Source organism: Hylobates moloch, unplaced genomic scaffold, assembly GCF_009828535.3.
Source record: "Hylobates moloch isolate HMO894 unplaced genomic scaffold, HMol_V3 SCAFFOLD_11, whole genome shotgun sequence".
NCBI classification, from domain to species: Eukaryota; Metazoa; Chordata; class Mammalia; order Primates; family Hylobatidae; genus Hylobates; species Hylobates moloch.
The window spans coordinates 83,939,186-83,966,936 of NW_026652286.1; the positions used below are offsets into that span (position 1 = coordinate 83,939,186).

At 46.7% G+C, this 27,751-nt stretch overlaps 2 protein-coding genes across 4 annotated transcripts in view; both read right to left on the bottom strand.

Moving 5' to 3' along the window:
• Nucleotides 1–134: 134 nt before the first annotated feature.
• On the bottom strand, nucleotides 135–26,630 carry POU2AF1 (POU class 2 homeobox associating factor 1). 2 transcript variants are annotated; one of them, XM_032167338.2, is made up of 6 exons: nucleotides 26,292–26,630; nucleotides 24,895–24,973; nucleotides 5,106–5,236; nucleotides 4,415–4,457; nucleotides 4,065–4,330; nucleotides 135–1,195 (listed from the first exon to the last, which is right to left on the bottom strand). In XM_032167338.2, the coding sequence occupies exons 2-6, from the start codon at nucleotides 24,968–24,970 to the stop codon at nucleotides 881–883; spliced, it is 831 nt and encodes a 276-aa protein (XP_032023229.1). In that variant the 5' UTR covers nucleotides 24,971–24,973; nucleotides 26,292–26,630; the 3' UTR covers nucleotides 135–880. The 2 variants fall into 2 exon arrangements, with proteins under 2 accessions (XP_032023229.1, XP_032023230.1); XM_032167339.2 differs by lacking the exon at nucleotides 24,895–24,973 and having other exon boundaries at nucleotides 137–1,195; nucleotides 26,292–26,596.
• Nucleotides 5,139–27,751, bottom strand: part of BTG4 (BTG anti-proliferation factor 4) — a 161,581-nt gene continuing 138,968 nt past the window's right edge. For both annotated transcript variants that reach the window (XM_058446659.1, XM_058446660.1), the window contains exon 7: nucleotides 5,139–5,236. The gene's annotated coding sequence lies outside the window, so the exon portion shown is untranslated. The remainder of the gene's footprint in view (nucleotides 5,237–27,751) is intronic.

Sequence of the window (27,751 nt, forward strand, 5' to 3'; positions counted from 1 at the left end):
TCCTCCTCCCCACATCAAACTCAAGCTTCCTCCCACACCCCTCTCTCCAACTAAGATGCACAGCCTGTTCCCATCTCTCCTCTGTCCCTCTCTTCGTCACTGGCCTGTCCCCACCCACCCTGATGTTCTTTTCTCCCTGCCACCCACTCCCCACCCCTTACTACTCTGAGCCCCAGGCCTTGAGATTTTGCTGCCCAGACTGTAAATCTGGCCGATGCTGAGAAGAGCAAACAAAGGAGCAACTGTGGGAACTGACAGCTCAAGGACTCTGGCATCAGGGTAGGCCCTTGGCTGCCTTTCTCAGGAGGTGCTGTCAGGGCTGGTCTTCCCGCCGGCCACCACATACATCTTAAAATGACAGAGGGTGTGAGTTACCCTAAGACGGTTCAGCAGGCACTGGAGAAAGGAGGCCTTTTCTAAGAAATGAAATGTGACAGAAATGAAAGCCCATGGACCATGGACTTGGCAACATTTGACATAAAATGTTATCGCTAAAATCCCTATAATTACCTCCCAAAATGGAACAGAATTGAAAAAAGAAGAAAGAGAGAAGAAGCGAAGGAGGGATAGAGGGATAGAAGGAAAGGGAGAAGGGAAGGAGGGAAGGAAGGGAGGGAGGAAAAGGAAGGAAGGGGTTGGAAAGGAAGAAGGGAGGGAGGGGAAGAAGGGAAGGAGGGGGGAGAGGGAGGGGGGAGAGGGAGGAAGTGAGGGAGGGAGGGGAAGGAAAAAGGGAAGGAAGGTTTACAGGTCTACAATTCTAGCTGTGCATAGAAAGTGTAGTTATGAAATGACTACTCCAAACAAGCATGAACTTTGGGCTCAATTCCGGCTCATTTTAAAATCCCAGTTTCAGGGAACAGGACTCAGGTGGGAGCCACCCCTAAAAGCCTTCCACAGACAGAGTGTGGTTGAGAGCGTAGGCGTCGCTATCCTCTTCCTCCAAAAGCAGCTTGTCGATGGTCAATGAGCTGGCGGCTCTCCTGGGGTCTTCCATGTCCTGAAGGACTGGCTCTGGGATAGAGATGGGGAGCTGGACAAACTGGGGCCCAGGTAGGGCTGGGGCCGGAGGCTGGTACTGCAGGGTGGAGGTGGGTAGTGTGGAAAGGGGCTGAGGCCACGGGAAATAGGTGAGGGGTGCCTGGTGCTCTGGGCCCTCCAGCGGGGGCCCCACTGCGGGCGTGGCGGAGCTTCTTGTCTGTGACAGGAAAACACAGGACAGAGGGTTAGCAGCCCCGGGAGACCCATCCACCCATCCTTGCCCTTAGAGGGGCCTCCATCTCCCCCTTCAACTCTGCCCTTTCCTGGTTTCTCACTTCATGGGGCTCCACCTCCTCCTGCTCAAAGTCTCCCCCAAGGGAGAAGCCAGGCTGACTTCAACCGCAGCCCCAACCCTGACCCTTCCTAGCTATATGTCTTTGCTCAGGCCACTTCCTGCTCAGAAGGCTCATTTTTCTCATCTACGAAATAGAATACAAATAGTAATGAACTCATTGGGTTAAGCCAATTAGAAAAGATTTTCCAGGTTTCGTTGAATACAAAATTCATTCCTATTTCAGAGATCTTAAAACATGAAAAATATATGCATCTTAAAATCTGTGAAAATACATGTTAAACCATAGCCTGGCAGCTGTATCTGGAAGGTGGCCACTGTCCTGCCCAGACACAAAGACAGTCCAGGCTCCACACAACAGCTTTGGAGGTCCCCTTGGGCCAACACAGCTCCATCACCTCCCACCCCTCTAGTGGTGGCCAGCATGGGGAGGCCCGGCCATCCCCAGATGGGGGAAGCACTGCTTTGTCAGCAAACTTGGCCTTCCTTCCTGCTGCTGCCTGGTGCCTTCCACATCCTCGTCCTCCTCTGTGTCTGAGCTGATCTCCATGGCCATCCCACTTATGGGCACCCCCCATGACCCTCCAAGTGTTAGAGTCCTTCTCCTGAATGCTCTACGCATCATACCTCTCACCTGCATGGTGACTGCCCTCACAAACCTCAGATCAGGCCTGCAACAGAGGCGGGACCTGGATTCTTACTTTTCTTTCACACTTGAGGAAAGCAGAGAGAAGAGGATGCTCTCTGCATGGATTCATGACACAGAGGCCAAAATCTCCCCCTACCATCCCTGTCTCCCCTGTCATATGTCCCTCCTACTGTCACTGTGTCTTGACAGCAAACTGTTGGAATCATTTAGGGCCGGGCTTTTCTCAACCTCCTGGGGATCTTGTTAGAATGCAGCTTCTGGCACAGGAAGTCTGGAGTGGGGCCTGGGATTTTGCATGTCTAATCAGATCTCAGGGGACTCCAATGTGGCCAGTCCAGGGACCAGAGTTTGAGTAGCAAGGCGTTAGGGTGTTTTTGCATAGAATGATAGAGCTGGAAATGGTCTCAGAGGACTTCCAGCCTCCCGAAATCTGGGCTGAGCTGTACACCCCACCACAGCATAACCACTTCCTCTCCTTTGACTTAAGCCAGTGGTCCCCATCCCAGTGTCCTGAAACCAGACAGAGTCCGGGAAAGCCTCCTGATTCTCAGCTTTTCAAAAATCCAGATGGAAATTCTACATTTCCCAGTCACAAACCTGTAACTATAGGTTTCTTTGCTCGGGAATACAATTACATCCACTCAGCACCACAGCAGGTCTTATCTCCACTGATCAGGAGTGTGGACTTACAGCTCTAGCCAGCTTTGATGAGTTAATTTACAAAATGGCAAAACAAATAAATTAATTCTTAATGAATACTGTTTGTTTGATATACAGAACCTTTCAAAGCAGAAGGTGGGAATGATGAAAGGGGATAAATAACGAAAGGAATCCTTGGTAATGAAATGGCTGGGAGCCATGAGTCCTCCACCCACCACCCTCACCCCAGGCCCCTGACATGGAAATGAGTTGCCTGGGAGAGGTGTTGGATTAACTCCTTCTTATCTATCATCATCCAGGCTCCAAAACTGGTTTGCTGGGTAGCCAGGTGGACCTGGGAAGGAAGGGCTCCTGCGGGCCTTTCATAGAAGGTGCTTGGAGGCAGGGGCAGGTGCATCAGGATGACACTGGACCCTGGAGGGAAACGGAGGAGACAAGGTGGACAAAAGCAAGCTCCACCATTGAAGGCGGGCTCTGGGACTGCTCAAGGCCCAGCTCTACTTCCCACGGTCTCCCTGGACTGGAGCTGGATGCAGCTGTAACCACAGGTCTTTTTGCCCTTGAATACTTAGAAAATTCCCATTCCTTTAGTCGAACAGGCATCATTAACATAAATCTATTGCCCTTCCTTCCTTCATTCCTGGGGAAAGAGGCTCTTCCTTTCCCATCAGGCCCTTGGTTAATGTTAGCAGATTTTGATATGATGATAACTAATATATATTAGTGGTTTCTGTATGCCAGACACTGTGCTAAGCCCTCCACACTCATTATTTCATTTGATCCTGACAACGACCCTTTTCTTGGTATTCCCATTTTACAGATGAGGACACTGAGGCTCAGAGAGTTTTAAGTCACTAAACCCAGAGTCACATAGCTAGTAAGTGAAGGGGCACGGATTTGAACAAGGCAATCTGACAGTAGAGACAGAACTTTAAAAAATTACCCCACACGTGGGTCTGACACCATCAAAAACATCACCTGTTGTTCAGCCTAGAAATCTTCTGCTAAACCCCATTATTAAGTGAACAATCACTCCCTAAGTTATCTGAATAGAAATGAAAGGCTAGTTCCAACACAAGACCCCATGTAGATCTCACTTGGTACCACATTCACTAAAAACTTCAACTCAGAACCAAGATTCACTGCTTGCAGGGAAGCTGGGGAGATTTAGAACAGGGAATCAGAGAAGATCTCCCCAGTCCTGAGGAGCAGAAAGTATGACAAGAGAGGCTGCGAGACATCTTTGTGGAAGATATTTCAGGAAATGAGAATCAGAGCAGGCCTCCATGGAGGACAAGGCGAGCTTTGATGACCTGATTATCTTGAGAATCAATAGCAAGGAAGACCAGGATCGAGAAGTCAGATCTGGTTATAAAAGGGTGCACTCAGCATGGGCGGGTGCAGTTCTGCCTTTGTGTGACATACCGTGACGTTGGTGATGAGTGGTGGAGAGGCATAGGTCAACACTGAGGAGGGCCCCACCACCGTGTAGCTGGGGCACACGGGCTGCACATACATGTCAGCTGAGTAGGGGCAGCTGACAGCTTCATGGGGCACATACTCGGTGTAAGGTGTCCATGGGGCCAGGGGCTGGAGGGTGGCTGGGGTGGGCTGGGAGAGCCAGCCGGCACACAGGGCACCCTCCTCTGTCACTGCAGACACAGAGCCTTCCATGTCCAGGCAGGAAGGACCTGTGGGAAGAAGGAAATTACAGAATTTCAGATGCCACCCAGATGAGAGGCCTGGGGGCCACCAGGGCTACGGGGCACTCTTACCCACTGTGGTGTATGTCGCCAGGGGCTGATGGGGCAGCACCACCTAGAGGGGAGAGGAGAAGACCAGGGTCAGTGTTTAGCCATCATCGACTGGCCCTGTGCAGGGAACTTGCCCAGAGAGCCTCAGGGCAGGAGAGTAGAAGGTAGGAATCTCTCTGGTTAGAACAAAACATCCCACCCAGTATCCCAACCATCACCACCTACACGTGAGAGATTTGTGTTTCCATTTAGCAGGAAGTCTGTGCGCTCAGGGAGCTGGTGTCTTCTTCTTCTCAGGGGGAGCCCCCAACTCACACCAGGGTATGCAAGTCATTCGCTCACTCAGGTCTTGACAGTAGCTGTGTTCAGTGGGCCAACTGAGCCAGCCCTGATCCCTCATCCCAGTTGCTCCACCCTAGCTCTATCCCTGGCAGCCTCCACCATGCGACCTGCACTCCTTCCTGCCTGATCCTCTTGGTCACCTCCCAAGCCGTCTGCCTGCACACACACACATTCTTACACAAACACAAACACACACACTCTCACACACATACACACTCACACACTCACACTCTCACACACACACACTCACACACACATACACACACACTCCCTCACACACACACTCACACACACATACACTCTCACACTATCTCTGACACACACATTCTCTCACACACACACTCACACTCTTACACACACAAACTCTCACCGCCGTAGGTGCAGGTGCTGCCCCGCTGCTGGAGTGGCCTCGCTTCCTCCTCAGCAGTTCCTTCACTGGCTCCTTCACACGGACGCCCTGGTATGGCCGGGCCGGGGCTGGGGCTTGCTCCGGGGGTGTGGCTGTGAAAAGCAACGTCCCTGGAGCCCATGGTCCTTCTCAGACGAGCCCCCACCCCAAAGTGCCCATTTCCTCATGGATCTGCCTGCTCCCCCAAGTCGTACTTGAACACAGAGAACCACGTGACGCTTCCTAGAACGCTTCTCCAGTATTGTCACTCCTCCTACTCCCAAACCTTCTGTGGGTCCCCTGCACCCACACAACGAAGGCCCAGCTGCTTATCCTAGAATTGGACAGTCTTCAGAATGAGATCTGAACCCATTTCTCTCACCACTTTGCACACTCTCTACTACACAAACCCTGACTCCAACCAGAAGGTCTGTCTGTGTTCTCTACGTGTTCCTGCGTGTCTCACCTCCTCATCTGTGGTTGAGGTTTTCCATGGTCAGAATTCCCTCTCACTTCTTCCAACCTCTTGATTCTTGCTGACCCAAGACAAATGCAACCCTCCTGCCTGACCCCTGCAGCCTGAGGAATTTCCACATTCTACAGCCTCTCAAACATTTCCAGATCTGATTAGTATTCATCATAGGTGGCAGTAGAGGACAGCCGTAAGAGCAGGGACTCTGAGCCAGATAGCACAGGCCTCAAATCCTGCCCCTGCTACCACCTCGCTGTGTGATCCTGGGCAAGTTACTAAACCTCTCTGTGCCTCTTAATCTTCAGTTTCTTTATCAAAGGAATATTGAGAGAAGTCACCAGATGCAGGAAATTGGTAGAACAGTATATGCCTCAAATAAACTCAGGTACAGGGTAGGCATTCAAAAAAATTCAGTCTGTTATGTAATAGTTATTCTTTTTGATGGAAGTGTCTTATACCCACAACTAGATTATAAACGTCTCAAGGTGAATTATTATACCTTATTTCTCTATATCTTCCCAGTGGCATGCCTATCATTTTTAATCTCAGTCGATACTTATTGATTAATCAATTGGGTGATTCTTTAAGACATGCTGCCATTTGTCTTCCCTTCACCTCTCCTACACCTTTAGGATGGAGGAAATGGCTCCCAGGTTCTCAGTGACTTTCAGGGCATGGGACAATTACCCAAGGGTGATCCATATGCCCTGGGGCCAGAGAGTGTCCACCTGCTGCTGAGGGAAGGTTTCCTTCCCCTCTTGCCATCAAAGCCAGGAAACCAATGCATTGAACCAAATAAGAGCCAGTGCATAGGGCCCTTCCTGGCCTGGGAGAGCAATTGAAAAGCAGCCGTGGCTGGGAAGCGACAAGCTGCCCACCTAGACAGCCTGTGGCCTAGGGGCCCTGGGCTCTCAGAGAGCAGGCCTGGGTCAGCCAAGAAACACTAGCCCTTAGGACTTCCACAGGGAGCCCATTATTATCCACCGATAAGTTCCCCAGGGACCTGGGCTCTGAATCAAAGTCCCGGAAGCCTAGGTATCTGTTAAACCCGGATCTGCAGCGCTGCCCTGGTTGAACTTTGCTCAGTAAATACCCAGCTGATAAGGTCCCATGCCTCACTTGGCACCAGACCTCCCTCCAGGCTCCAGCCACGAGCAAGGCTTGGCCTTGAAGCCCAGAAGGCAGAGAGAAGCTTGGGCAGAGAGAGGCAACAGGAAGTGTGAAGTGAGCCCCGGGGCAGATGTTGGGGGTCAGGAATCCCAGTATCTCAGGTGGGCTTCAGACCCATCCTCCAAGGTCCCTCAGCTGGCCAGGTAGCAAATCAACCAGGAAATGATGCAATATACAGGTACAGGTCCTGCTCCAGGAGAGTCTGATTCTAGGGGGCTGATATAGGCCTAGGAATCTGTATGTATAAAAATCTCTCTTGGGAGGCTGAGGTGAGTGGATCACAAGGTCAGGAGATTAAGACCGTCATGACCAACATGGTGAAAGCCTATCTCTACTGAAATACAAAAAAATAGCCAGATGTGGTGGCAGGCACCTGTAATCCCAGCTACTTAGGAGGCTGACTCAGCGGAATGGCTTGAACCTGGGAGGTGGAGTTTGCAGTGAGCTGAGATCACACCATTGCACTCCAGCCTGGCAACAGAGAGAGACTCTGTCTCAAAAAAAAAAAAAAAGAAGAAAAAAAAAAATCTGTCAGGTAATTCTGAAAATATACTGGGATTACAACTGCTGATAATCCATTCCTAATTTAACATAAGAATCTCCCAATAACATCCCAATAGGAGATTCATTATCCTTATTTTAACTTCCCCTGTCTGAACAAGAGATCTCTACTGGTATTCATTCATTCTTTCAAATATTTCTAGTGCTAGGAGTACAGAGCTGCACAGGACCCATGCAGCCCCCGCTCACGTGGATCTTGCAGTCTAACGGGGAAGACAAGCAACAAAAGTTACCAGCAGATGAATGCATCACAACTTGTGAAATTCAGGCTGCTATAGGAGTGTCTAGCAGGGGAACCAGCCTGGTTCTGTGCCCCGGGGCCACCTGTCCACCTCCACCTTTGCTCTGAACACCAGTGACAGTAGACTTGAGAACCACACATACCCGTATTCAAATCTGGGCCGTCACTTACTGGTGGAAAGTTCTTAGATTTATTTAATGTCTCTGGGCTTCAATTTCCTCATTTGTAAAATGGGAATAATAATTCTTCTCTCACACAGTGGTTGTGAGGATTAACCAAAATAATACATGGGGAGCTCCAAAGGCCATGTCTGGCACAGGGTAGACGCTCAATACATGTGGTTTTAATTATCTTCCCTCTGGCCATTTCCACCTTCCTTTCGGGGGGATATTATCATGTCAGAAAGCTCTTCCTCCTACTGAGGCTAACTTATGGCAACACATGCCGTATTTCCCTCCATTACCTTCTAATGAAACTCACATTTCTTAATCCATTTACAGCTGTCTCATCTATAAAGTGAGGATCATAATGGTATGTATGTTGTAGGGTAATTTAAGATTTGCATGTGAAGTGCTTGGAATAGAGTTTGGCACAAAGCATTTAATACATGTGAGCTCCTATTATCATGAGTATTAGTAGTAATATTCCTTTCCGAAATCTGAGGAGAGATACCAGGTGTCCCCCTAGGTCTGAAGGGACTTCTCATTCCTTCAGCTATTTCTAAATGACATGGTTTTAGTCCCCCCACCTTCCTTCTGGGTGAGTCGTTCTTGCACAAGTTCCATTTGCCACTTTCCCTACTGCTGGGTGGTGCCCAGCGATGACCACAGGCCCCCGGTACAATCTGACGTGTCAGCGAACAGGGCACCTGCCCTGCCACACTCTACTCACTCTTTCTCAGGGTCACCCCATGGCCACGTCAGCATTTTTTGATTTTAATCTTTATGAGTACATAGTCAGTGTATATATTTATGGGGTACACGAGATATTTGGATGCGGGCATGCAATGCATACTCATCACATCAGGGTAAATAAAGCACCCATCCCCTCAAGCATTTGTCACCTCTTTGTGTTATAAACAATCCAATTACACTTTTATTTATTTTTAAGTGTACCATAAATTATTGTTGACTATAGTCACCCTGTTGTGCTATCAAATACTGGATCATATTCATTTTATCTAACTACATTTTTGTACCCATAAATCATCCCCACTCCCACTCCCCCTGCTGCCCTTCCCAGCTTCTGGTAGCCATCATTCTACTCTCTATCTCCATGCATTCAATTATGTGAATTTTTAGTTCCCACATACAAGTGAGAGCATGAGAATTGTGTCTTTCTGTGCCTGGCTTATTCCCTTCACATAACATCCTCCAGTTCCATCCATGCTGTTGCACACATCAGTTCTGTTCACAACCACATCCTGCAATTCACACCTGTCTTCAATTGGGTTCGCAGCTATTCCTTAGGCATAAAGTACAGTCTGAGGCATTGTGTACTCGAGAGAAATTTGGGAAATGGGGTTACTTGGAGGTCTGAGCACTGTGGTCACCCTCTTAATTCAGCTGAGGGACAAGAAGGGCTCAATCCCATATGCACATATCTCAGACCATCTCAGAGACAGGTGTATGGCTCAGCCCCCTCTTGTTTGCATGTACACTTCTGAGGAAGGGCTCAGAGGCCTCCTGGTCCTAGTCCCTCCCAGGAAGTGGACACACCACACACTTGGCTGGAAAGGGACCAGCTGGGCACTTCCAGGATCTTGTCAAGAGAGGGCTTTCCGCCTCCTACTGTTTCTAAGTCAATGAACAAAGAGCGCTCGGTGGAGGTGCTGTGGACAGAGAGTATCACCCTCTAATGTCTGGACTTCCTTGGAACTCAGTGTCAACAGGCGTGCCCTGGCACAACAGACCATATGTGGAGCAATCTCGAAGTCCCCACCTCTTCCTATTGTCGTTGCAGGACTCCCACAGCTCCCAAGGGTCTCCTGACTGCCCGGCACATGTCCACAGCCAGCTGCCAAAGAATCCTGTAACTGACTCCAACGGAGCAGGTAAGAGGGAGGGCGCTTCTCATAGTGACTTTGCAAAGTGCTCATGAAATATCAGAATCTGAAGCCTCAAGACGATTCCAAAGGAGCCCAATCGCCAAGTGTTTTTGCAAGTTGAAACTTGCAGTTGGTACCTTTCACACCAACCTATGTGCAGCAACAATAAACATTTTTAATTCCACAGTAAACACTGAGCTCCCTACTGCCACCAGCATGAGAACTGAGCTCACAAATACAAATTTGGGAGAGGAAAAAAGTTTGTCTAAAATCACGATTGCCTCACCCTTGGGGCTCCCGGATCCCTGAATTAACTTCAAAACAACTAAACTGGAATATGTAAAAGAAAGATTTTTAACTTTTTAAATAATTTCTTAAAATCATAATAAAAAATGCAAAGAAAATAAACCAGGAGGTTGAAATAATAAGATATCAGCAGAGAAGATAGAAGCCCAATTTCCCACAGTAGAGTTCTCCAGAGATTTTAATAAGCCCCCGATTAACTTGTAGCTCCAAGTAGTTCACCCTCAAAGCCTGAAGCTTTCTCACCATTAATCCTGTGGTCTGAGGGCCTTTCAAGTCTCCTGTGGGTATCCAAGAGTCCATCACGGAGGAAAATCTTTCCACCTTAGCATGAGCCTCTCGGCCCTGATTAGAAATCTCCTTTTTTGGGCTGAGAAGTTCACCATATTGCCTTTCTATACCACTGGAAGTCAAGCCAATGGAGTTTGAGGGGGAAAAAAATCATTTACAGAAAAACCATTAATTTGGCCCCTATAAGGGCTTCCCTTTTCCAAAATGAGCAATGAAACAAAATCTGTAGGTACAAAAAGTCAGCAGAGACTATTTCAGTTCCCCCTGCCACACACCCAGACATGCTCCACATCACAAAAATAAGAGTCCTGCAGCTGCTGTTCTGCTAGAGAGTGCAGAGCATGAAAACTCATGCAAACTGGTCACCTCAGTCAGCACCCTGGCTGCATGTGGACATTTGTGCCTGCTTTGCACCAAGCTAGGAACATGTGGAGTGTACTGATTTAAATAAATATGGTGCTCCAGTTCCTTGATGAAAGTATGATAAAATATCACCCAGGAAATATGTAAAATTTTCAGCACTTGTTTATTTAATGGCACCTTGCAAACCACATTCACACCACAGTGCAGGAGCTACTCACCTAAGGAGCTAAGTCCCTCCTGATGGCTCTGAGCTAAGCAAACACCTAGGGCCTGGTCAACGGTAACTTCTCTTCTGGGGCAACTTTAAGAAAGCCCATGTCAGAAGCAATTCATTCCCTAAAACAGCCTCCAAGGCACCCTTGAGAGAAGGCCCTTCTCCCAGCCATTGTCCTCTTGTGATGTCCCATGAGCTGCCAGGGCCAGGCACCAGGGTGGACAACAGTTAAGACAGTTGCTCTAATGGCGAGGTGGGCTGCAGGGTAAGCATGCATTTCCGTCCCACCGTCTCACCTACTGAGAGTACTCTCCATTCACAACTGACTGGTTGAACCTCAAATCAGCAAGGCGGTACCACAGTGAGGGATGGAGCAGAGGAGAGGAATGTATCTTTCCTTGTTAGATCAAGGCTTGAACCTGGAATTACCCATCTTATCTAGGATAGGAATAACATGGGAATAATCTGTAGTTAGGCAGCTGGAGGAGGCAGCTGGATATCCAGTTGTTTGTTCCTTGATTTAAGCAATATCTAATTTTGGCTTTTCAAGACCAAAGAGAGCCTTATGAAAAAAATAACTTTTCCTGAGACCATCATGTAAGGACCACTTTCTTGGAGGACGGACTCTTCACATCCCAGCATTAGTTTTGTATTTGGGGTCAGACCCAACTGCCCAAGTACCAAGGCTCATGGTGGCCTGGGGTGCAGCCTGTGTGAGTGAGAGTAGCCCTAACAATGGATTCATGAGAGACATCACAGCCGGTCAAGAGGAGCTTTCTGGATAATGCTCAACTTTACTAACCAATGGCCCTCATGATGCAAGGGATTCCTTTATGAAGGACATTGGAGAAAGGGAGTGGTCGTTAGCATCAAGCCTGAGAAAGAAATCACTTGGTCAATTTTTTAGGAACTTACCTAAAAATCAGGTAAAGCTTGTAGCCACACAAGGCCATTTTGAAAGATAAAAGCCCCTAGCCCAGAAGGACATGTGACACACTGTTAATAGTGACACACTATTGATCACTCTAAGTAATCACTGGAAATATCTTCTGCTGTTGAATCTTCAGGGGAAAAAAAACCCACTGAGAAGAAATACGATTTTCTCTTTATTTGTAGCAAAACTAATTGAACAATAGGAATTCAAGACTATGGCCAACAAACTTGCCCTGGCTTCTAACTGAAAATCAAGTCACAATAGTTGCTGCCACCTTTCACTTGCGTATAAAGAATTCTTTACATTTTCATAGAAGAATTAGCAGGGTGCGGTGGCAGGAGCCTGTAATCTCAGCTACTCAGGAGGCTGAGGCAGCAGAATCACTTGAACCCAGGAGGCAGAGGTTGCAGTGAGCCAAGATGGCACCATTGCAGTCCAGCCTGGGCGACAGGAGTGAAACTCCATCTCAAACAACAAAAAAAGAATTGCTTACATTTTCATGTAAAGAATTTTGTTTGTGCTTGTGGCCCAAGGACTTCTAGAGAACATTAACTCCAGTTGGCTAAAGGATTATTCACATCTTTAACTGAAACACTAATGTGGGTACTTTTCTTACAGTGACGGTCTGAGTCAAAGTTTTCAAATTTGTTCTTTCCATTCATGGACAATGGCTGATTTTTTTCCAAACAGGAAGAAAGAAGTTGGGTTTTGGCCAAAGGTTGGACTTGACACACTACAGAAAGGCTTTCCCACTCGTTTACACTATATTTTAGTTGACATTTCTTGTTGTTGTTTAACATAGGCCAACAAAGAAATCCCATATGCATGAAAACGCAGGCTTCCCATTCATTAACATTTGAACTGAGAGGACCCTGCAGCCAGGAATTATAAACACGTCACTCATATATCCTGCAATCTGGATGATACCCAGGACAGAGGAGAAAAGGACAGCAGGGGGAGAAAGGTGACTTTAAAGGTGATTGGAAGACATGAGAGAAAGGGGAACCATGATTGAAGTACAATTTGATGTTGCCTGCAAGGCTGCTGGACAGCCGAAGAATAAGTTGTAATATCTTGCTTGGTAGGCTGGGATGTCTCTATCAGATCAAAAAGATGGTGGCTGACCTCATGTTCTCTGGTCTGGGTGGAGAAGATCAAGGAACAGACAGTGACATGTGCCCTCCCTGTGTCCCCATTCTAAAAGACAATTCCTTCCCATCAGCCCCAAAGATCTCACTCATCAACCATGGGCAGGTCCCCTGGGAAAGGCTGAACCAGGGGCCACGGTCACTGAGAATTTCCCCAGACCTAGGCAAGCCACCAGGACCTAGAAAGAACAGCCCTGACAATGGGACCCAGGGGACACTCTTAAGGTATGTTGGAGGTGACAGCAGAGGGTTTTTCAGTCTTAGAGCCACAGAGCCCCAGACCAAAGTGGTCTAGGGGCCGAGTGATTCCTACTTAATGGAGGTCATAGCCAACAGGAAATGGACCCCCAGGGCGGTCACAGGGATCCCTCTAGGTTGTATTAGGCTGAAGTCAAGAGCCCACTGACCCACAGAAGACCACCCTTCTCCACCAAGCTCAGACCTGAGCATTTACACCCTAAGGCCTCAGGATTACTTGGATTGTCCCTAAACTTCTGGGTGTCCCGCCCCACAACCGCATGTAGGGGCAGCCAAAGGCCTCGAGTGCGAGAGGTTTCCGCGTGGCCGCGGCCCTCTAACCCTTCCCTCACAGGCACAACTCCCAGGGATCCTTTCCCCTGCGCTCTCCGCACCTTCCACACCACACCTCCCTTCCTCTGAGCCTCCTGCAGATCAGGTCAAGCACAGAAGGCTGTTTGTACCCATTCTCTGCTCCCAGGGACTCAGGTCTGTTGAATGAACGGGTGGCAAAGGTCCATGTGTTTCCTAGTCACATTCTTAACTCTCGGGAGCTCTGAAATCACCACATTCCTATTTGCATGATGTTCCATAGAGATTTTGACACTAATGATTGCAGATGGAGCCTCACTACAACGTATTCCTCTTCCCCTCCCTTCCTTTACCGAGAAGGAAAGTGATGCTCAGAGATGTTCAGTGACTTGCCAAACGACTACACTTGTAAGTGTAGTCAACCAAAGAGACTACAGTGTCCTCAACCAAGCCCAGGACCTGCGATTCCAAGTACAGTCCACTTCTGCCTCACTGCCTGCCTTGTCCCTGCCCGGGCAAGTCCCATTTATTTCTCTGAGCGACACTGCAGGTTGATCATCAAATGATTCCTGGCCCCGTCCTAACCCTCCTCGCTCCAGTTAAAGTCTGGACTTGGACTACCCTGATCCAGTCTCCCTCAAGTGCCAATTTCCCTAAGAAATGGTGTTGCCCAGCCAAGAGAGGAGAGATCAGTCCACGAGAACCTTGTCAGCAGCCTTCTCACATGAGGAGTGACGAGAACTGAGAGACCCAAACAATTCCCCGCAAGGTTTTATTTTTGGTATTTTTCGACTGAAATGACAGCGGACAGGTCCACCTGAGAAAGCAGCTGCATCTGCCTGCCTTTTACAGAAACTGGGGTCACTGGAGCAGAAAGGGTTCCCATCTCAGATACACTGTGTCCCAGGGTAGGGGACAAGACCAAGAGACCCCTGGCAAAGCATTCATTGAACAAGTACTTGCTGAGCAGAACAGATGAGGTTCTTGCCCTCTTGGAGCTTACAGGCTAGTCTAGTGGGGTACACAGACTTTAATCAAATAATTGCACAAACAAATTTAGAATTACAAACTGTGACAGAGCTGCATCTGCCTCAGAACTGAAGTGGTTCTGGCTTGTTTGGATGGTTTCCACCTACACCTTGTTTAGTAAGGCTTGAACAAGCAGCAAACTGGGGCCCCAAGTCTGTAGAGACTGTATAGAGGGGAGTGCAAGAGATATGACTGTTTTGTCTCCAATGCAGAGGGGCTGGTCTGGGGCCAGAGGCTCAGGCCTCACCATGAGCAGACCCTTGTCCCAGACACTCTAAGTGGCTGGTCCTGAGTGAATCCTAAGGGTGTGTCACTATCTTGGCTGATCGGCCCACCAAGAGAAGAGGAGTCCAGGGAACTCAGATTCTAAGATAGAAATCAGCAGGTTTCAGAGCTTCCATACTGAGTCTCGAGCATGACTTGCTAAGATTCAAATCTGCAGAGGCTTTTGTGCCAGGTTAGAGCTACCCTTGATGAAGTCATAACCTGCCTCCATCTAAGCAAGGGCCCTTTTCAACTGGGAGGGGAAGAAGGACCTAGTGCAACACTAAAATTCTTGTCATTGAGAAGCAGTGTGGTATAGTTTGGGACTAGACCTAGTTTAGAAAGCCTGTTATGTTGCTTATTACCTGTGTGACTCTTGGCAAATCACTTAACCAGAGTGTGCCTCAGTTTCCCCATCTGCAAAATGAAAGTAATAATATCCATCTCAAAGGGTTATCATGAGAACTGTATGAGATTAATACAATGAAACACCTGGTGCATAATGAGCTCCCAACAAATAGCCCTTTCTCCTTTGATCTCAGCCAACAATCCATGGCCCATCTGTCATCGGAGAAGTAGCCTTGGTACAGTGACCCTAACTTGCCCCCATTCAGCTACATCCTGATACTGAATGTCTCTGTCTTCAGCATACCCAGGGCCTTCTGTTGCCTGCAAGGCCTGTCTCTACCTGCCTTCATTATGCTCCTGGAATTAATCCCTCAGGTACCTGGAATCCCCAGGCAGCAAGATACCCCTACTTAGGAGACAGGGAGGCCAATGATGCTGCAGAGGGGCTGGTGAAAGACCTCACTTTCATACAGCAATCCTAGACAGGAGACGCCAAACCCTGGAAATGGCCTTTTATAAAGATATGATGAGCTGAGCAGAAGACTTCTTTCTTCAGAAGTCACCAGAGGATTAGGTTGCAGCAGATGTGAGTTTTTTTTTTGTTTTTTTTTGTTTTTTTTTTTCAAGATGTCCCTGGCTGTGCCAGGATTTCCATTTTTTTTTTTTTTTATTATACTTTAGGTTTTAGGGTACATGTGCACAATGTGCAGGTTTGTTACATATGTATCCATGTGCCATGTTGATTTCCTGCACCCATTAGCTCGTCATTTAGCATTAGGTATATCTCCTAATGCTGTCCCCGCCCCCCCCCACCCCCCACCCCACAACAGTACCCGGAATGTGATGTTCCCCTTCCTGTGTCCATGAGTTCTCATTGTTCAATTCCCACCTATGAGTGAGAACATGCGTTTTTAAAGGATGACTTTAGAAATGAAAAACCTTGGATATCTTTGAATGGCAGCGATTAGGTTGCAGACAGAGTATGATGGCGTTCCCTTGTCCTGACCTCAGATGCAGCCCCTTAAGGAACTTATATGTATCTCCTAAAGGCCAGAAACACAGCCATGGCTGAGGCGATGTTGTAGATACTCCCCCAACGGGGCTAGAAACCTAGCAGCACATATCGCATATGGAATAGAAATGTGACAATGGGCAAGGGAGGGCTCTTCAGTGCCCACAGATGGGAGTTTTATCACCTTGTAGAGTAAAGCAGATTCCTGGATTACGTATTTGGCATTGCCTCAAATTTGCTGAGAGTGGGGTATCAGAAGGAGAGAGAAAGCGCCTAAACAGAGCTCCAGACCTACCATCCCAGACCAGAAGGTGAATGAGGAGAGTCCACCCACCCCAGTGGCCACCCCAATTCTATAGCAAGGCAGTACCATAGTGAGGGATGGAGCAGAGGAAAGGGCTGTCTCTTTCCTTATTAGATCAAGGCTTGAATCTAGAATTGCCCATCTGAACTAGGATGGGAATAACCTGTGGCTAGGCAGCTGGAGGAGGCAGATGGGTATCTGATTTTTTGTTCCTTGATTCAAGCAATACCTAATTTTGGCTTTTCAAGACCAAAGAGCTTTATTGAAAAAACCTAACTTTTCCTGAGACCATCATGTAAGGACCACTTTCTTGGAGAATGGACTCTTCAGACCCCAGCATTAGTTTTGTATTTGGCATCAGACTCAACTGCCCAAGTTCCAAGGCTCATGGTGGCCTGGGGTGTAGCCTACGCAAGTGAGAGTAGCCCTAACAATGGATTCATGAGAGACATCACGGCCGGTCAAGAGGAGCTTTCTGGATAATGCTCAGCTTTGCTCACCAATGGCCCTCATGATGCAAGGGATTCCTTTATGAAAGACAATGGAGAAGGGGAGTGGTTTTTAGTATCAAGCCTGAGAAAGAAGTCACTTGGTCAGTTTTTTAGGAATTTACCCCCTCCTTATTCACAAGAGACCCACAAAGACTGAACACATAGTCTTCACAGCTTCAAAGTTTGATGAAGACCAGTGCAATATGTTTCACAGCCACTCACTGCCACTCTCTGTGACCAGCTAGCAGGGATCTTGCTAAAAAGAGGGGTAGATTGGCCAGGTCAGGGGGATCCAGCTGTGATCTGAAGAACCCTGGAATATAGTTATGGTGCCTGCAGGTGCCAACAGAGTGAGAATGGCAGAGAAATGTGAGGGAACATAAGCAATCAGAGCTCCAGATATCCCCCCAAAACTGTGTCATTTTTATTCTTATACTGAAGTTCTACAGTAGATTTGGTTTGAATAAGGGAGTTTATAACAAAATTGTTATAGACATCAGCCTAGAAATCCTTGGATTTTCTTCCCAGTGCTAATATTTTATGTCCTAAGATGCATCTGCACATCCCAGGATCTAAGCAAGAAGTCAGATTATCATCTATTCTTCAGGATGCAAACCCAATGCTACATGTTCCATGACACCTGCCCTGATTCCATCATCCCCACCTTCTGCTGAAGATAATTTATTTCATTGGTTGGTTTCTCTAGCTGGAAATAACTCCATTATTGGATGGATGCCTAGAGGGATGCATACCTGCATGGGATGATGAATAGATGGTTGATTTTCCTTCTATTCCTTTCCTTCCTGAATTGGTGTGCCTTTCATCCAACATTAAGACTTGCTTCTATTGTCAACTCTCTTGCCTCTCTTCTTTTCTTTCCTTTCTGTCACCTCAGCATTTCCTAGTCCTGGAAAGTTTTAACAATGTCCTGTATGCTTGCTCTCTTCCAGTGAAATGTATGGCTCTTTCTAGTGGATTAAAAAGTAATTCAGTTTAAGACTGGTCAAATCCTTTTTTGTCCCAGCACCTGGTCTGAGAATGATTCTGGTTTATAATCTTTTGGTGACCAGCTCTTCCCAGAAAGTGGTACTAATGAAACCGTTACTAAGAAAAGGAGGCCACACATTGTTGTTTCAGTTTTCGGTATCTATTTCTTGCATATTTCAAGTGTCATTCTGCTCACAACTAGATTACAAACACTCAGTCCAATCTTGTGAATTAAAAAAACAAACACAAGTTTGCCAGTCAGTACAAGTCTTGCTGCCACCCTACCTTACAAGGTCGGTAGGAAAATTGTGACACGAGTTCCAAATTTGATCATACAATGGTCAGATTAATCATCAGAAGTAACCGTGATCACTAACCCACCACAAGTTACAAGACTGGAGATGTGTGCCCTGCCATTTCACAAGAAATGCAGAACCCAGAGGACATACAAATTGTAATCTAAAATTAGCCGGCATAACCTTTGTCTTCAGAGGTAGATTGTGACAGAATGGGAAGATAATAATAGCAACTAGTATTTATTGAGTGTTTACTTAATGCCAAGCACAGCAGAAAACCCCTACCACAATCCCATAAAGTAAGAGTCACACCCCGGGTGCATGCCCATAAAGAAATGGTGGCAGAAGGAGGAAAAAGGACTTGCCAGTGTCACACAACCAGTAAGGCATAAACCTAGGACTCAAACTCAGATCTGCCTGCCCCAGAAATTAAGCTTTAACTACTAAAGGCAAAGAAAGAACAGAAGTGTCACTCTCTAACTCAAAGTTAAACCCTACTCTCTACATCTTACTCTCCACACCCCACCTAAACACACACAAATACACACACACACACACACACACACACACACACACACAAACACAGAGAGAGAGAGAGATATGAAGGAGCAGCCTGACTTTTCCAAAGTCTAGAAAGTTCAGAATGAAGGAAGTGCCATGGAGGCAGAAGCCTTGGCTCCCAGCAAAGGCTTCCTGCCACATCGGGCTCTCTACTAAAACTGCCCAGAAAAGAGTAGGGCTGGGTTATTTGGGGGCAAACTCTAGGTCCTTCTCTGAGCCTTTTATTATAGCTAAAATGTCTTCAAACTGTCCCCCAGAGAAGGCCCAGCTACAAGCAGAGACCTTGTTTTCTTCAACAGGTAAGCTGAAGTAAATGTTAAACAAACAAAATGGGTTCTCATGGTATGAACTACCATCTGCAGGCCTCATTTTGCCATTGGTCCCTTATCTGACATGGAAGGTCTGTGCTTTTACCAAGAATACTTCCTAAGCACTGTGAGAGAGACAGGCACTGTGGCAGGGAGACAGCACAGCTTAGCAGGCCAACACTTGAGGTCTGTTCACATGAATTTTGCTTTGTAGGAGAGTTACTAACTTAATCTTCATGATTCAGTTTCCTCATCTATAAAATGAACCTTACAACAGAATCTACTTCATGGAGTTTTTATGAGGATTAAATGAGATAATGCACTCAAAGCATAATGAAGACTGGCAGTTGTTACACTCAACATCCACCTTCCCTTCCTTTCTAACAGCCCCTGCATTATGGAGGGTGGCAATGTGCCCAGCTAAACAATTATGCTATTCTCCCTTGTAGATGGAAATGGCATCAGATGTCAGCAGAAGTTGTGTGTTGGGGAGGGAGAAGGGGCAGCAATTGGGAGGCATGATCTTTTGCTATTCCCTTTTCTTCTTCTTCCTTGTCCGAAGATGTGATGCTCACAGATGTAATGGCTGGAGTTACAATGGCAACTACGAAAAAATTCTTGAGGACAAGAGCCACACGCCAGGGACGGCAGATTAGAAAGAAAAAAGGAGCCTTGGGTGTTGTTGGCACTGTGAGACTCCATAAGATCCTGAACACCCTACTGTGGACTTCTTTTATGTGAGAGAAAGGACACCACTGTCTTACTTAAATCTACGTTATTTCAGGTCTCTTCACCAGCAATCAAATGTAATCCAAACTGATCCAACAGAACATTTTGTATACTGCATAGCACCAAATAAGTTCTCCATTCCCCAGAGATGTTTGTTTATCACTGTTAAAAGGATTGAGCATTCTTCTGCTCTTAGCAATGCCCAAAGGTTTATTAGAAGCCATCCATTTCAACCTCCAGGTCAGCAGTTCTCAGCCTTCCCAACTGGGAAGCATTTGCAGCTCTCCTTCAATGCCCAGGACAATTTAATCAGAAGCTCTAGGTTGAGATCTAGGCATCTGTGTTTCTTAAATCTCCTCAGAGCATTCCAGTGTGTAGCCAAGGTATAAAAACACTGTCCTAAGCAGATAGAAGAACCCCATCTATTAAATTAAAGACTTCTGATTTTAAACTTTTATTTTTTTTTATATAAACACTCAGGAAAACTCAGCAATTAGAGCTGGCAAAGAACCTCAATCAAGTTCAATCTCTAGGAAAATTAGCCAGGAAAAGGCAAGTTCCATTCCAACACTAGAACATTTGAGACCCAAAGTGGTTAGGTGGCCTGCTTAAGGTCTCTCATCTAATTTTGTGTAGAATGGAAAGTAGAACCCCTGGCTCCTGCCTACAAGAACAGTGCTTTGTCCCCAGTATCACACAAGCAGGACAAGAGGGTTTCAGAGAAGGCCTCCCCATCCCAGGTAGGCTCACTTTTGTCAAGTAGTTCTACAAAAACGAGAAAACTAGAGTGTTACTAAGCATTTCATAAAGGTGAGAATTATGTTAATGTTCACAATCAATTAGCCAACTTTGGTTTGGTTGGCTCAGAATAAGAAATAGGTGGACATCCCAACAACGATAGACTGGATTAAGAAAATGTGGCACATATACACCATGGAATACTATGCAGCCATAAAAAATGATGAGTTCATGTCCTTTGTAGGGACATGGATGAAACTGGAAACCATCATTCTCAGTAAACTATCGCAAGGACAAAAAACTAAACACCGCATGTTCTCACTCATAGGTGGGAATTGAACAATGAGAACTCATGGACACAGGAAGGGGAACATCACACTCCGGGGACTGTTGTGGGGTTGGGGGAGGGGGGAGGGACAGCATTAGGAGATATACCTAATGCTAAATGACGAGTTAATGGGTGCAGCAAATCAACATGGCACATGGATACATATGTAACAAACCTGCACATTGTGCACATGTACCCTAAAACCTAAAGTATAATAAAATAAAATAATAAAAATAAAAAAAAAGAAATAGGTGGACATCTTCATTAAGTGGGAAGATAAACTACTTTAGAAAGATGTCAAAGGGGGAAAAAAGCACTTTGTAATGGGAAAGTTAAAAGCAAATATTTAGAAGACTTCTTTATGAATTAAATGTCCACACATTTCATGAACAGCTGTACGCAAACTTGATTTTTTCTTTTTTTTTTTTTTTGGTTCCTCATGAAAGAACAGAATCTCAAGTGTGAATTGGGAGAGAGCTTTCAAAACTTCTGAGTCAGTAACTTTGGGGACAAATCTGGCATTTTCTTTAGTAAGTAAATATAAGTGGCAGGAAGTAAAATATCCATCAAGAACATCATCTGCTCTTTTACCAATTAAATCTGCGTATTTGGTTGATGTTTGTCCTTTATTTCACCTACAGAAGGTGCATGTGAATTTGTGTCTCTCTTTTGGATTCTACTTGCCCTTAACAGCAAGAACTGCTTAATTGGCCAGGCGTGGTGGTTCACGCCTGTAATCCCAGCACTTCGGGAGGCCAAGGCAGGTGCATCACTCGAGGCCAGGAGTTCGAGACCAGCCTGGCCAACATGGTGAAACCCCATCTCCAATGAAAATGCAAAATTAGCTGGGCGTTGTGGCATGTGTCTGTAATCTCAGCTACACAGGAGGCTGAGGCAGGAGAATCGCTTGAATTCGGAGGCAGAGGTTGCAGTGAGCTGATCTTGCACCACTGCACTGCAGCCTGGGTGACAGAGCAAGACTCTATCTCAAAAAAAGAACTGCTGAATCAATGGAATCAACCTGGTAAGAAGTAAAGGTGCTCACGAGGCTTATTAAATAAGCAAAGGTTGTAACATAGAATAGAAATATTAGAGGTTGTCCAGAAACCTAAATTACCTCTAATTGTAAGTTGTGCTTAAATTTATGTAGGAGATAGGCTTCCAAAAATTATATGCATAGTACACATTTTACTTATCTTTAACTGCCTCCCAAACAATATTGGCTCTTTAGTGGAACCCTAGAGTACATTTGAAGAGCTGAGTTCTATGTTGATGAGAATTTTAAGGCCTTAATTTTTCTGTTTGCTAAATCTCTGCTCTGTTCAAGTTGTCTAAAAGCAAAGGCATATCCATGACATAGTAATTTGATATGAATTATTTCCTGTTCCAAGGCCAAGTCCACAGGACACCAAGACAATCAGCCAGTCCAAAGAAAATCAGTCAAGCTTGCCTTTCATTAGCATGTAGATTGTTCCCTAATACAAACAACAACAATAAAAAGCAACTGTCCAATTTGTTCACTTTCTAGCAAATGGAGTTCAGTTTATTATACACAGTTCTATTACTTTTAAGGAAGAAATTCAATCAAATCAGTTTGGGGCATTGTACAAATTATTTAATGAATTGGCTGCAAGTTTTATTTCCCATTGGTGTTAGCAATGTACAATCCCAGGATACTGAGTTTTTTTTTGTTTTGTTTTTTGTTTTTGAGACAGAGTCTCGCTCTGTACCCCAGGCTGGAGTGCAGTGGCACGATCTCGGCTCACTGCAAGCTCCGCCTCCCAGGTTCATGCCATTCTCCTGCCTCAGCCTCCCGAGTAGCTGGGACTACAGGCGCCTGCCACCACGCCCGGCTAATCTTTTTGTATTTTTAGTAGAGACGGGGTTTCACTGTGTTAGCCGGGTTGGTCTCAAATCTCCTGACCTCGTGATCCGCCCGCCTCAGCCTCCCAAAGTGCTGGGATTACAGGCGCCCGCCACCACACCCGGCCTGATACTGAGTATCTTAAGGAAATGAATGCCTGAAGAACCAAACAAATTATCTCAGACCAGAAGTTGGCAATGTTTTTCTATTATAAGCCAGAGAGAAAATATTTTAGGCTTTGCATGCTGCACAGTCTCTGTCACAACTACTCAACTCTGCAAAAGCAGCCCTAGACAATATTCAAATGATAGACATAGCTGTGTTCCAATAAAACTTTATTTACAAATGGGGTGGCAGGCCTGATTTGGCACAGAGGTCATAGTTTGCAGACCCCTATTTTAGACCCTTGGAAAACTTTGCAATATCCTATCACCCAAGAATATGTAGACTGTGGCTTTTTAACTATTCTAATCAAAGTGTGGAAAAGGATATATGAATTTAACATAACACTGATCACTCAAGATGGGCCCACAGGAGGTTTCCAGGACGGAAGGCACTAACTCACCCCTACCACTACTTATCAGGAAACTTGCTATCATTTTACCCACATTCTCTACTTTAATTCTCACAAAAACCTTGGGAGGCAGACATTAGAATCCCCACTTCCCAGATGAGGAAATGAATGGAAATTTCCTTCTCTCAAAGGAAGAACTAAGTTGCCCAGTCAACTTTCAGACCTGTCTCCCTCCAAGGTTCCTGCTATTTCCACTACACTGTTACTAGCTAGGGGGGGATGGTAATTCTTCACATCTGCACCTGACCAGCAGGTCCAAGTCCAGAACCCAGGGAGAGAATCTACAGGTGGAGTGACGTCTTCATCCAACCGGCCCATCAAGCAAGTCTCAAATCCATTGGTTGGGGCTTGAAGATTTCTACTTCTCTGTGCCAGCAATTCTGGGCTTTGTCACGTTATGCTCTAATCTTAACCAAAAGCCAGGGTTCACATTTAGTCCACAAACTAGGGTCATGGGCTAGGTAGGGAGGAGGTAACATTCACAAAGTGAATGTTTTCTTAACCCTTTCCAGAACCCCATAGTACAGTCATTTCAGCTCATGCCTCGAGGGTGTTTTCTGAAAAAAGAAAGTGCCCTTTCAGCACTCTTGGTGTCTGATTTCAAACCCTGCCCTTCCATCGGGTGATTCTAAGTGGGCTGACATGCTGCCCTGTTTTTACTGATTTTCTCACAGTGTTTAGTCACCCAGGTGCCCTCTATACCACATACTTGGGTTCAGGCTAAGGGGATGGGTCCAGAGCCCAGGGTCTCTCCTACTTTTCCTTTAAGGCTTAAAGGACAATTCAAGATAATTTTGATTTGTGTTCATCTGAACATGTGGAAACATTTACCCCAGTTATTCCATTGATGAGCTTACAGTGTGGTCTCCCTTACAATGGAGTTTTGATCTATCTGACTGGTCTCCAGGGTGTGAGCAGGAAGCATGCCCTCCAGCATCCCCTTTAAAAAATTTGGGGGACAGGTGCGGTGACTCACACCTGTAATCCCAGCACTTTGGGAAGTCAAAGCGGGTGGATCACTTGAGTCCAGGAGTTCGAGACCAGCCTGGACAACATAGTAAAACACCATCTCCACTAAAAATACAAAGAAAATAGCTGGGTGTGGTGGCGGGCACCTGTAGTCCCAGCTACTAGGGAGGCTGAGGCGAGAGAACCACTTGAACCCAGGAGGCAGAGGTTGCAGTGAGCCGAGATCGCGCCACTGCACTCCAGCCTGGGCAACAGAGCAAGACTCTGTCTCAAAAAAAAACAAAAAACAAAAAAACAAAAAACAAAAAGTCTGTTCATCTCTTAGAAGTAATTAGAAATGAAAAAATGTAGTACGGAACCAAGCGGGGAGAATGTGGCAGATTGTGAATGCAGGAAAGCAACTCATATCTCAGAGGCTGATGCAGACAGAGCAATGAACATGACTTCAGTGGCACCTCACTTACTAAGGGTAGATCCTCAGTGTGGATATGATTTTTACCCCCACTTTACATACGAAAAACCTAAGGATTGAGAAAAAGGAAAGTGACTTGCTCATAGAAGGTAGGAGCTGAGGCAAAACTCCTTCCAGGGGCTCACACAAAAATCAAATGATTCAGCCCTAAGTGAAAAGGCACACAGATGCTTAGGAGCCCCCAGTAAAAACATGAATGCCCACCTGCTCTCATCCACAGAGCACTCACAACAGGGTCAGCTGCCATTGTCCCAGGAAGGATAGGCTGCCGCTGCTCCATTACCTGTTGGGAAGAGTTGCGTGCCAACAATTCTTGAATATTCCTAGTTATCTTGGAAAGAGTCTATAACTCTCAAACCCAAATTAAAGTTCATTTCTCTTTATTTTTTAAAAAAATGGATCTTTTGATATCAAACAATGGTGGGTCTTCACAATCTGAGAAATTTTGAAATCACTCTTCTGTGTTACTTGTTAATCAGCTTAGTTACAGAGAAATTTACGTAAGACATAAAGCAAACAATAAATTGGTAATAAGGTGACAGTGACACATTTTAATCAATGAAGTTATATTTTCAGAACTTTAGTGGATCCAATCAAGTATCTTTCCATAAAATAAAAACATTCCCTAATATATCTTCTTCTGTAAATCTAGATTCTCTTATATTAAGCATGCTTGAGGCACAGTGTACTTAAATTAATTAAAAGGCATTTTAAGGAACTAAGAATCTTTAAGAGAAAGACAGAGCAATTTTTGGTCATTTTTCTTGCTTGACGAAGTATAGAACTAAGCCCCAATAAGGTTCAACTCTCAGAGGCTGATGAGTTGACTCTGTTTACCTTGTCAAAAGAATGTTGTAAATAATCTGTATTATTTCAGTTATTAGTAAGGTAAGTCGCTGTTTAGTCCACATAAAGGAAAATAAAGTTCACAATTGTTCCATCCACCTCCAGGGATATAAAAATCAAGGCCAAAGATAAACCCACTGCTCCCTTTGCAGTGGGATAGACAAGCCTCGTCACAGAAGGGAAAAAAGAATGACGAAAGGCAAGACAGTGGAGCGAGTGAGGACACGCTTCACCAAGCCAGGTCTCCACTCCTGCCAGGGTATCCACAGGAACAAGTCACGCCCTGGCAGAAAGCTAAGTCACTCAGCTAGAAACAGGCCCAGGGAATTCAACAGAAGGCTGAAGAGCCACGACTTATGGAAATAAAGCCCCTCCTGTAAAGAACTGCATGGCTTTTCCCTCCCAACCCCAAACCCATCCCACATCTGGCTTTTGTTGTGTGAATCATAAACTGCCCTTTCTTCACCACAGTGATTCATGCACAGAAGCGGAGGTACCCTGAGCCGTCCCACCTTGGAACACTAGTTCGTTCCCCTCCAGCCTGGAAAATCAGCATCACCTCTGACAGGCTGGTTTCTCCACCAGGCTCCATCCTGCCCACCTCCCCCCTCCCAGCTCCCAGACTTGGAACCCAGACCCCCTCCCTGCGTGGCCCCATCACCTCCACCACCAGCTCCCCAATTCCAGGCCAAGCTGTGATCGCCCTGCCCCGCTGGCACTCGCTTGGGTCTGACAGCCACAGCCAAACCACTTACGTTTTTGCCAGAGCATGGCCTGTGACAGGATGTTGCCTTTTCTCTTTGAAGCCGACAGTTTGGCTTCTTTAATGTGAGACCGGGGTGTGTTTTCCTCCAGTGGAGCCACCGCTTGCGCTGAGGCTGTTTCCTGGGCTTTTTAAAGGCCCGGGTTCCCGCTGCGTGGGCCGCGTCATCACATCCTCCCACCTCAGGCACGGGTGCAACGTTTCTGCAGCCAGGCCGCCTGTCACCCCACTGTGCGCGCCCCAGCGGCCCCGGCCCAGAGTGCTCCACACCCGGAGCCAGCCAGCTGGGACAGAGCAACAGCGCAGCTCGGGCAGCCACGGCCTGCACCGGCCCCGCGGGGACCTGCTGTGTGTGGGTGTGAAGGTGGTGTGGGGCAAGATGTGGGAACCCCGTGTCAAGCCCTCCCCAGGCCAGTGATGAGCCCAAAAGCTCCTCTGGAAACCGTTGGTCTTTGCACGGCGCCCATGCAGGCTTCCAGGCCACCAGGGCATGGGCAGGACTCAGCCCGCCATGGGCGCCTGCTCAGCGGGAAATGCGATTCCCTGGGGTCACTGGTTCTCAACTGGGAGGAAACACCTGTCATCTCTTCAAGCCTCAGTAAACAACCTCCTCATTCTTTTAATATTGCTTTTCTGTTTATTCCATTTTGAAACACAATAGCCCTTCCCCTCGCCCCCAGCCACCCCCAAAATGGCAAGGCTTAATCATGCTGAAATATGGGGGCGCTGGTTCTCATGGCGGCTATGCCCACAGAGAAAGAGGCCAACCCTCAGGGAAGAAAGGAGAACATGCCCGTGCTCTTTGACTGGAGCTGGGCTTGTAGGCACAGGATGAACAGGGCCTCCTGCGAGTGACCACCCACTGATAACAGGAAGCTTCTTTAAGTAAAAGTCATGGGCTCACCATCTGGAAGTATAGAGGGTGTTGGCTACCGGCTCCTTCCCAGTTTGGAAGCCTTCTGCCACTGCATATCTGAGGTCCACATGCTCAGGCTCCAGGGACTCAGTCAGTTTGGGGTCAAGACCCCTTGGCTACGACCCCTAGAGCAGGTGTGGGGCCTTGCTGCTCTGCCGTCCATACTGCCTCAGAGCCATCTTGCACCACCTAGACCTGATCATGCTGTCCTCTGGACTACAAAGCATTCACCTTTCCCTTCAGCCACAGAGCTGGAGGCCTAGAAGGCCTCTCACAATCGAGCCCTTGCCTTCCTTTCCAGCCTCACCACCCACTGCCCTCTTACCACTGGTCCCAGTGCCCTCTAAGCACCACCAAACACCCATGCAATTCCCTGCCTTTGACCTTGCTGTCTTCTCTTGCCGGAAGGACAAACCCCCAGCCCAGAAAATACTTGTTCCTCTTCTCAGATCTTAGAGCACTTTGTTCATTATGTGATGGTGAATTGTCACATGACTCTGACAGTTTCTCAAGGAGGTTTCATCTTTGCCTCTCCA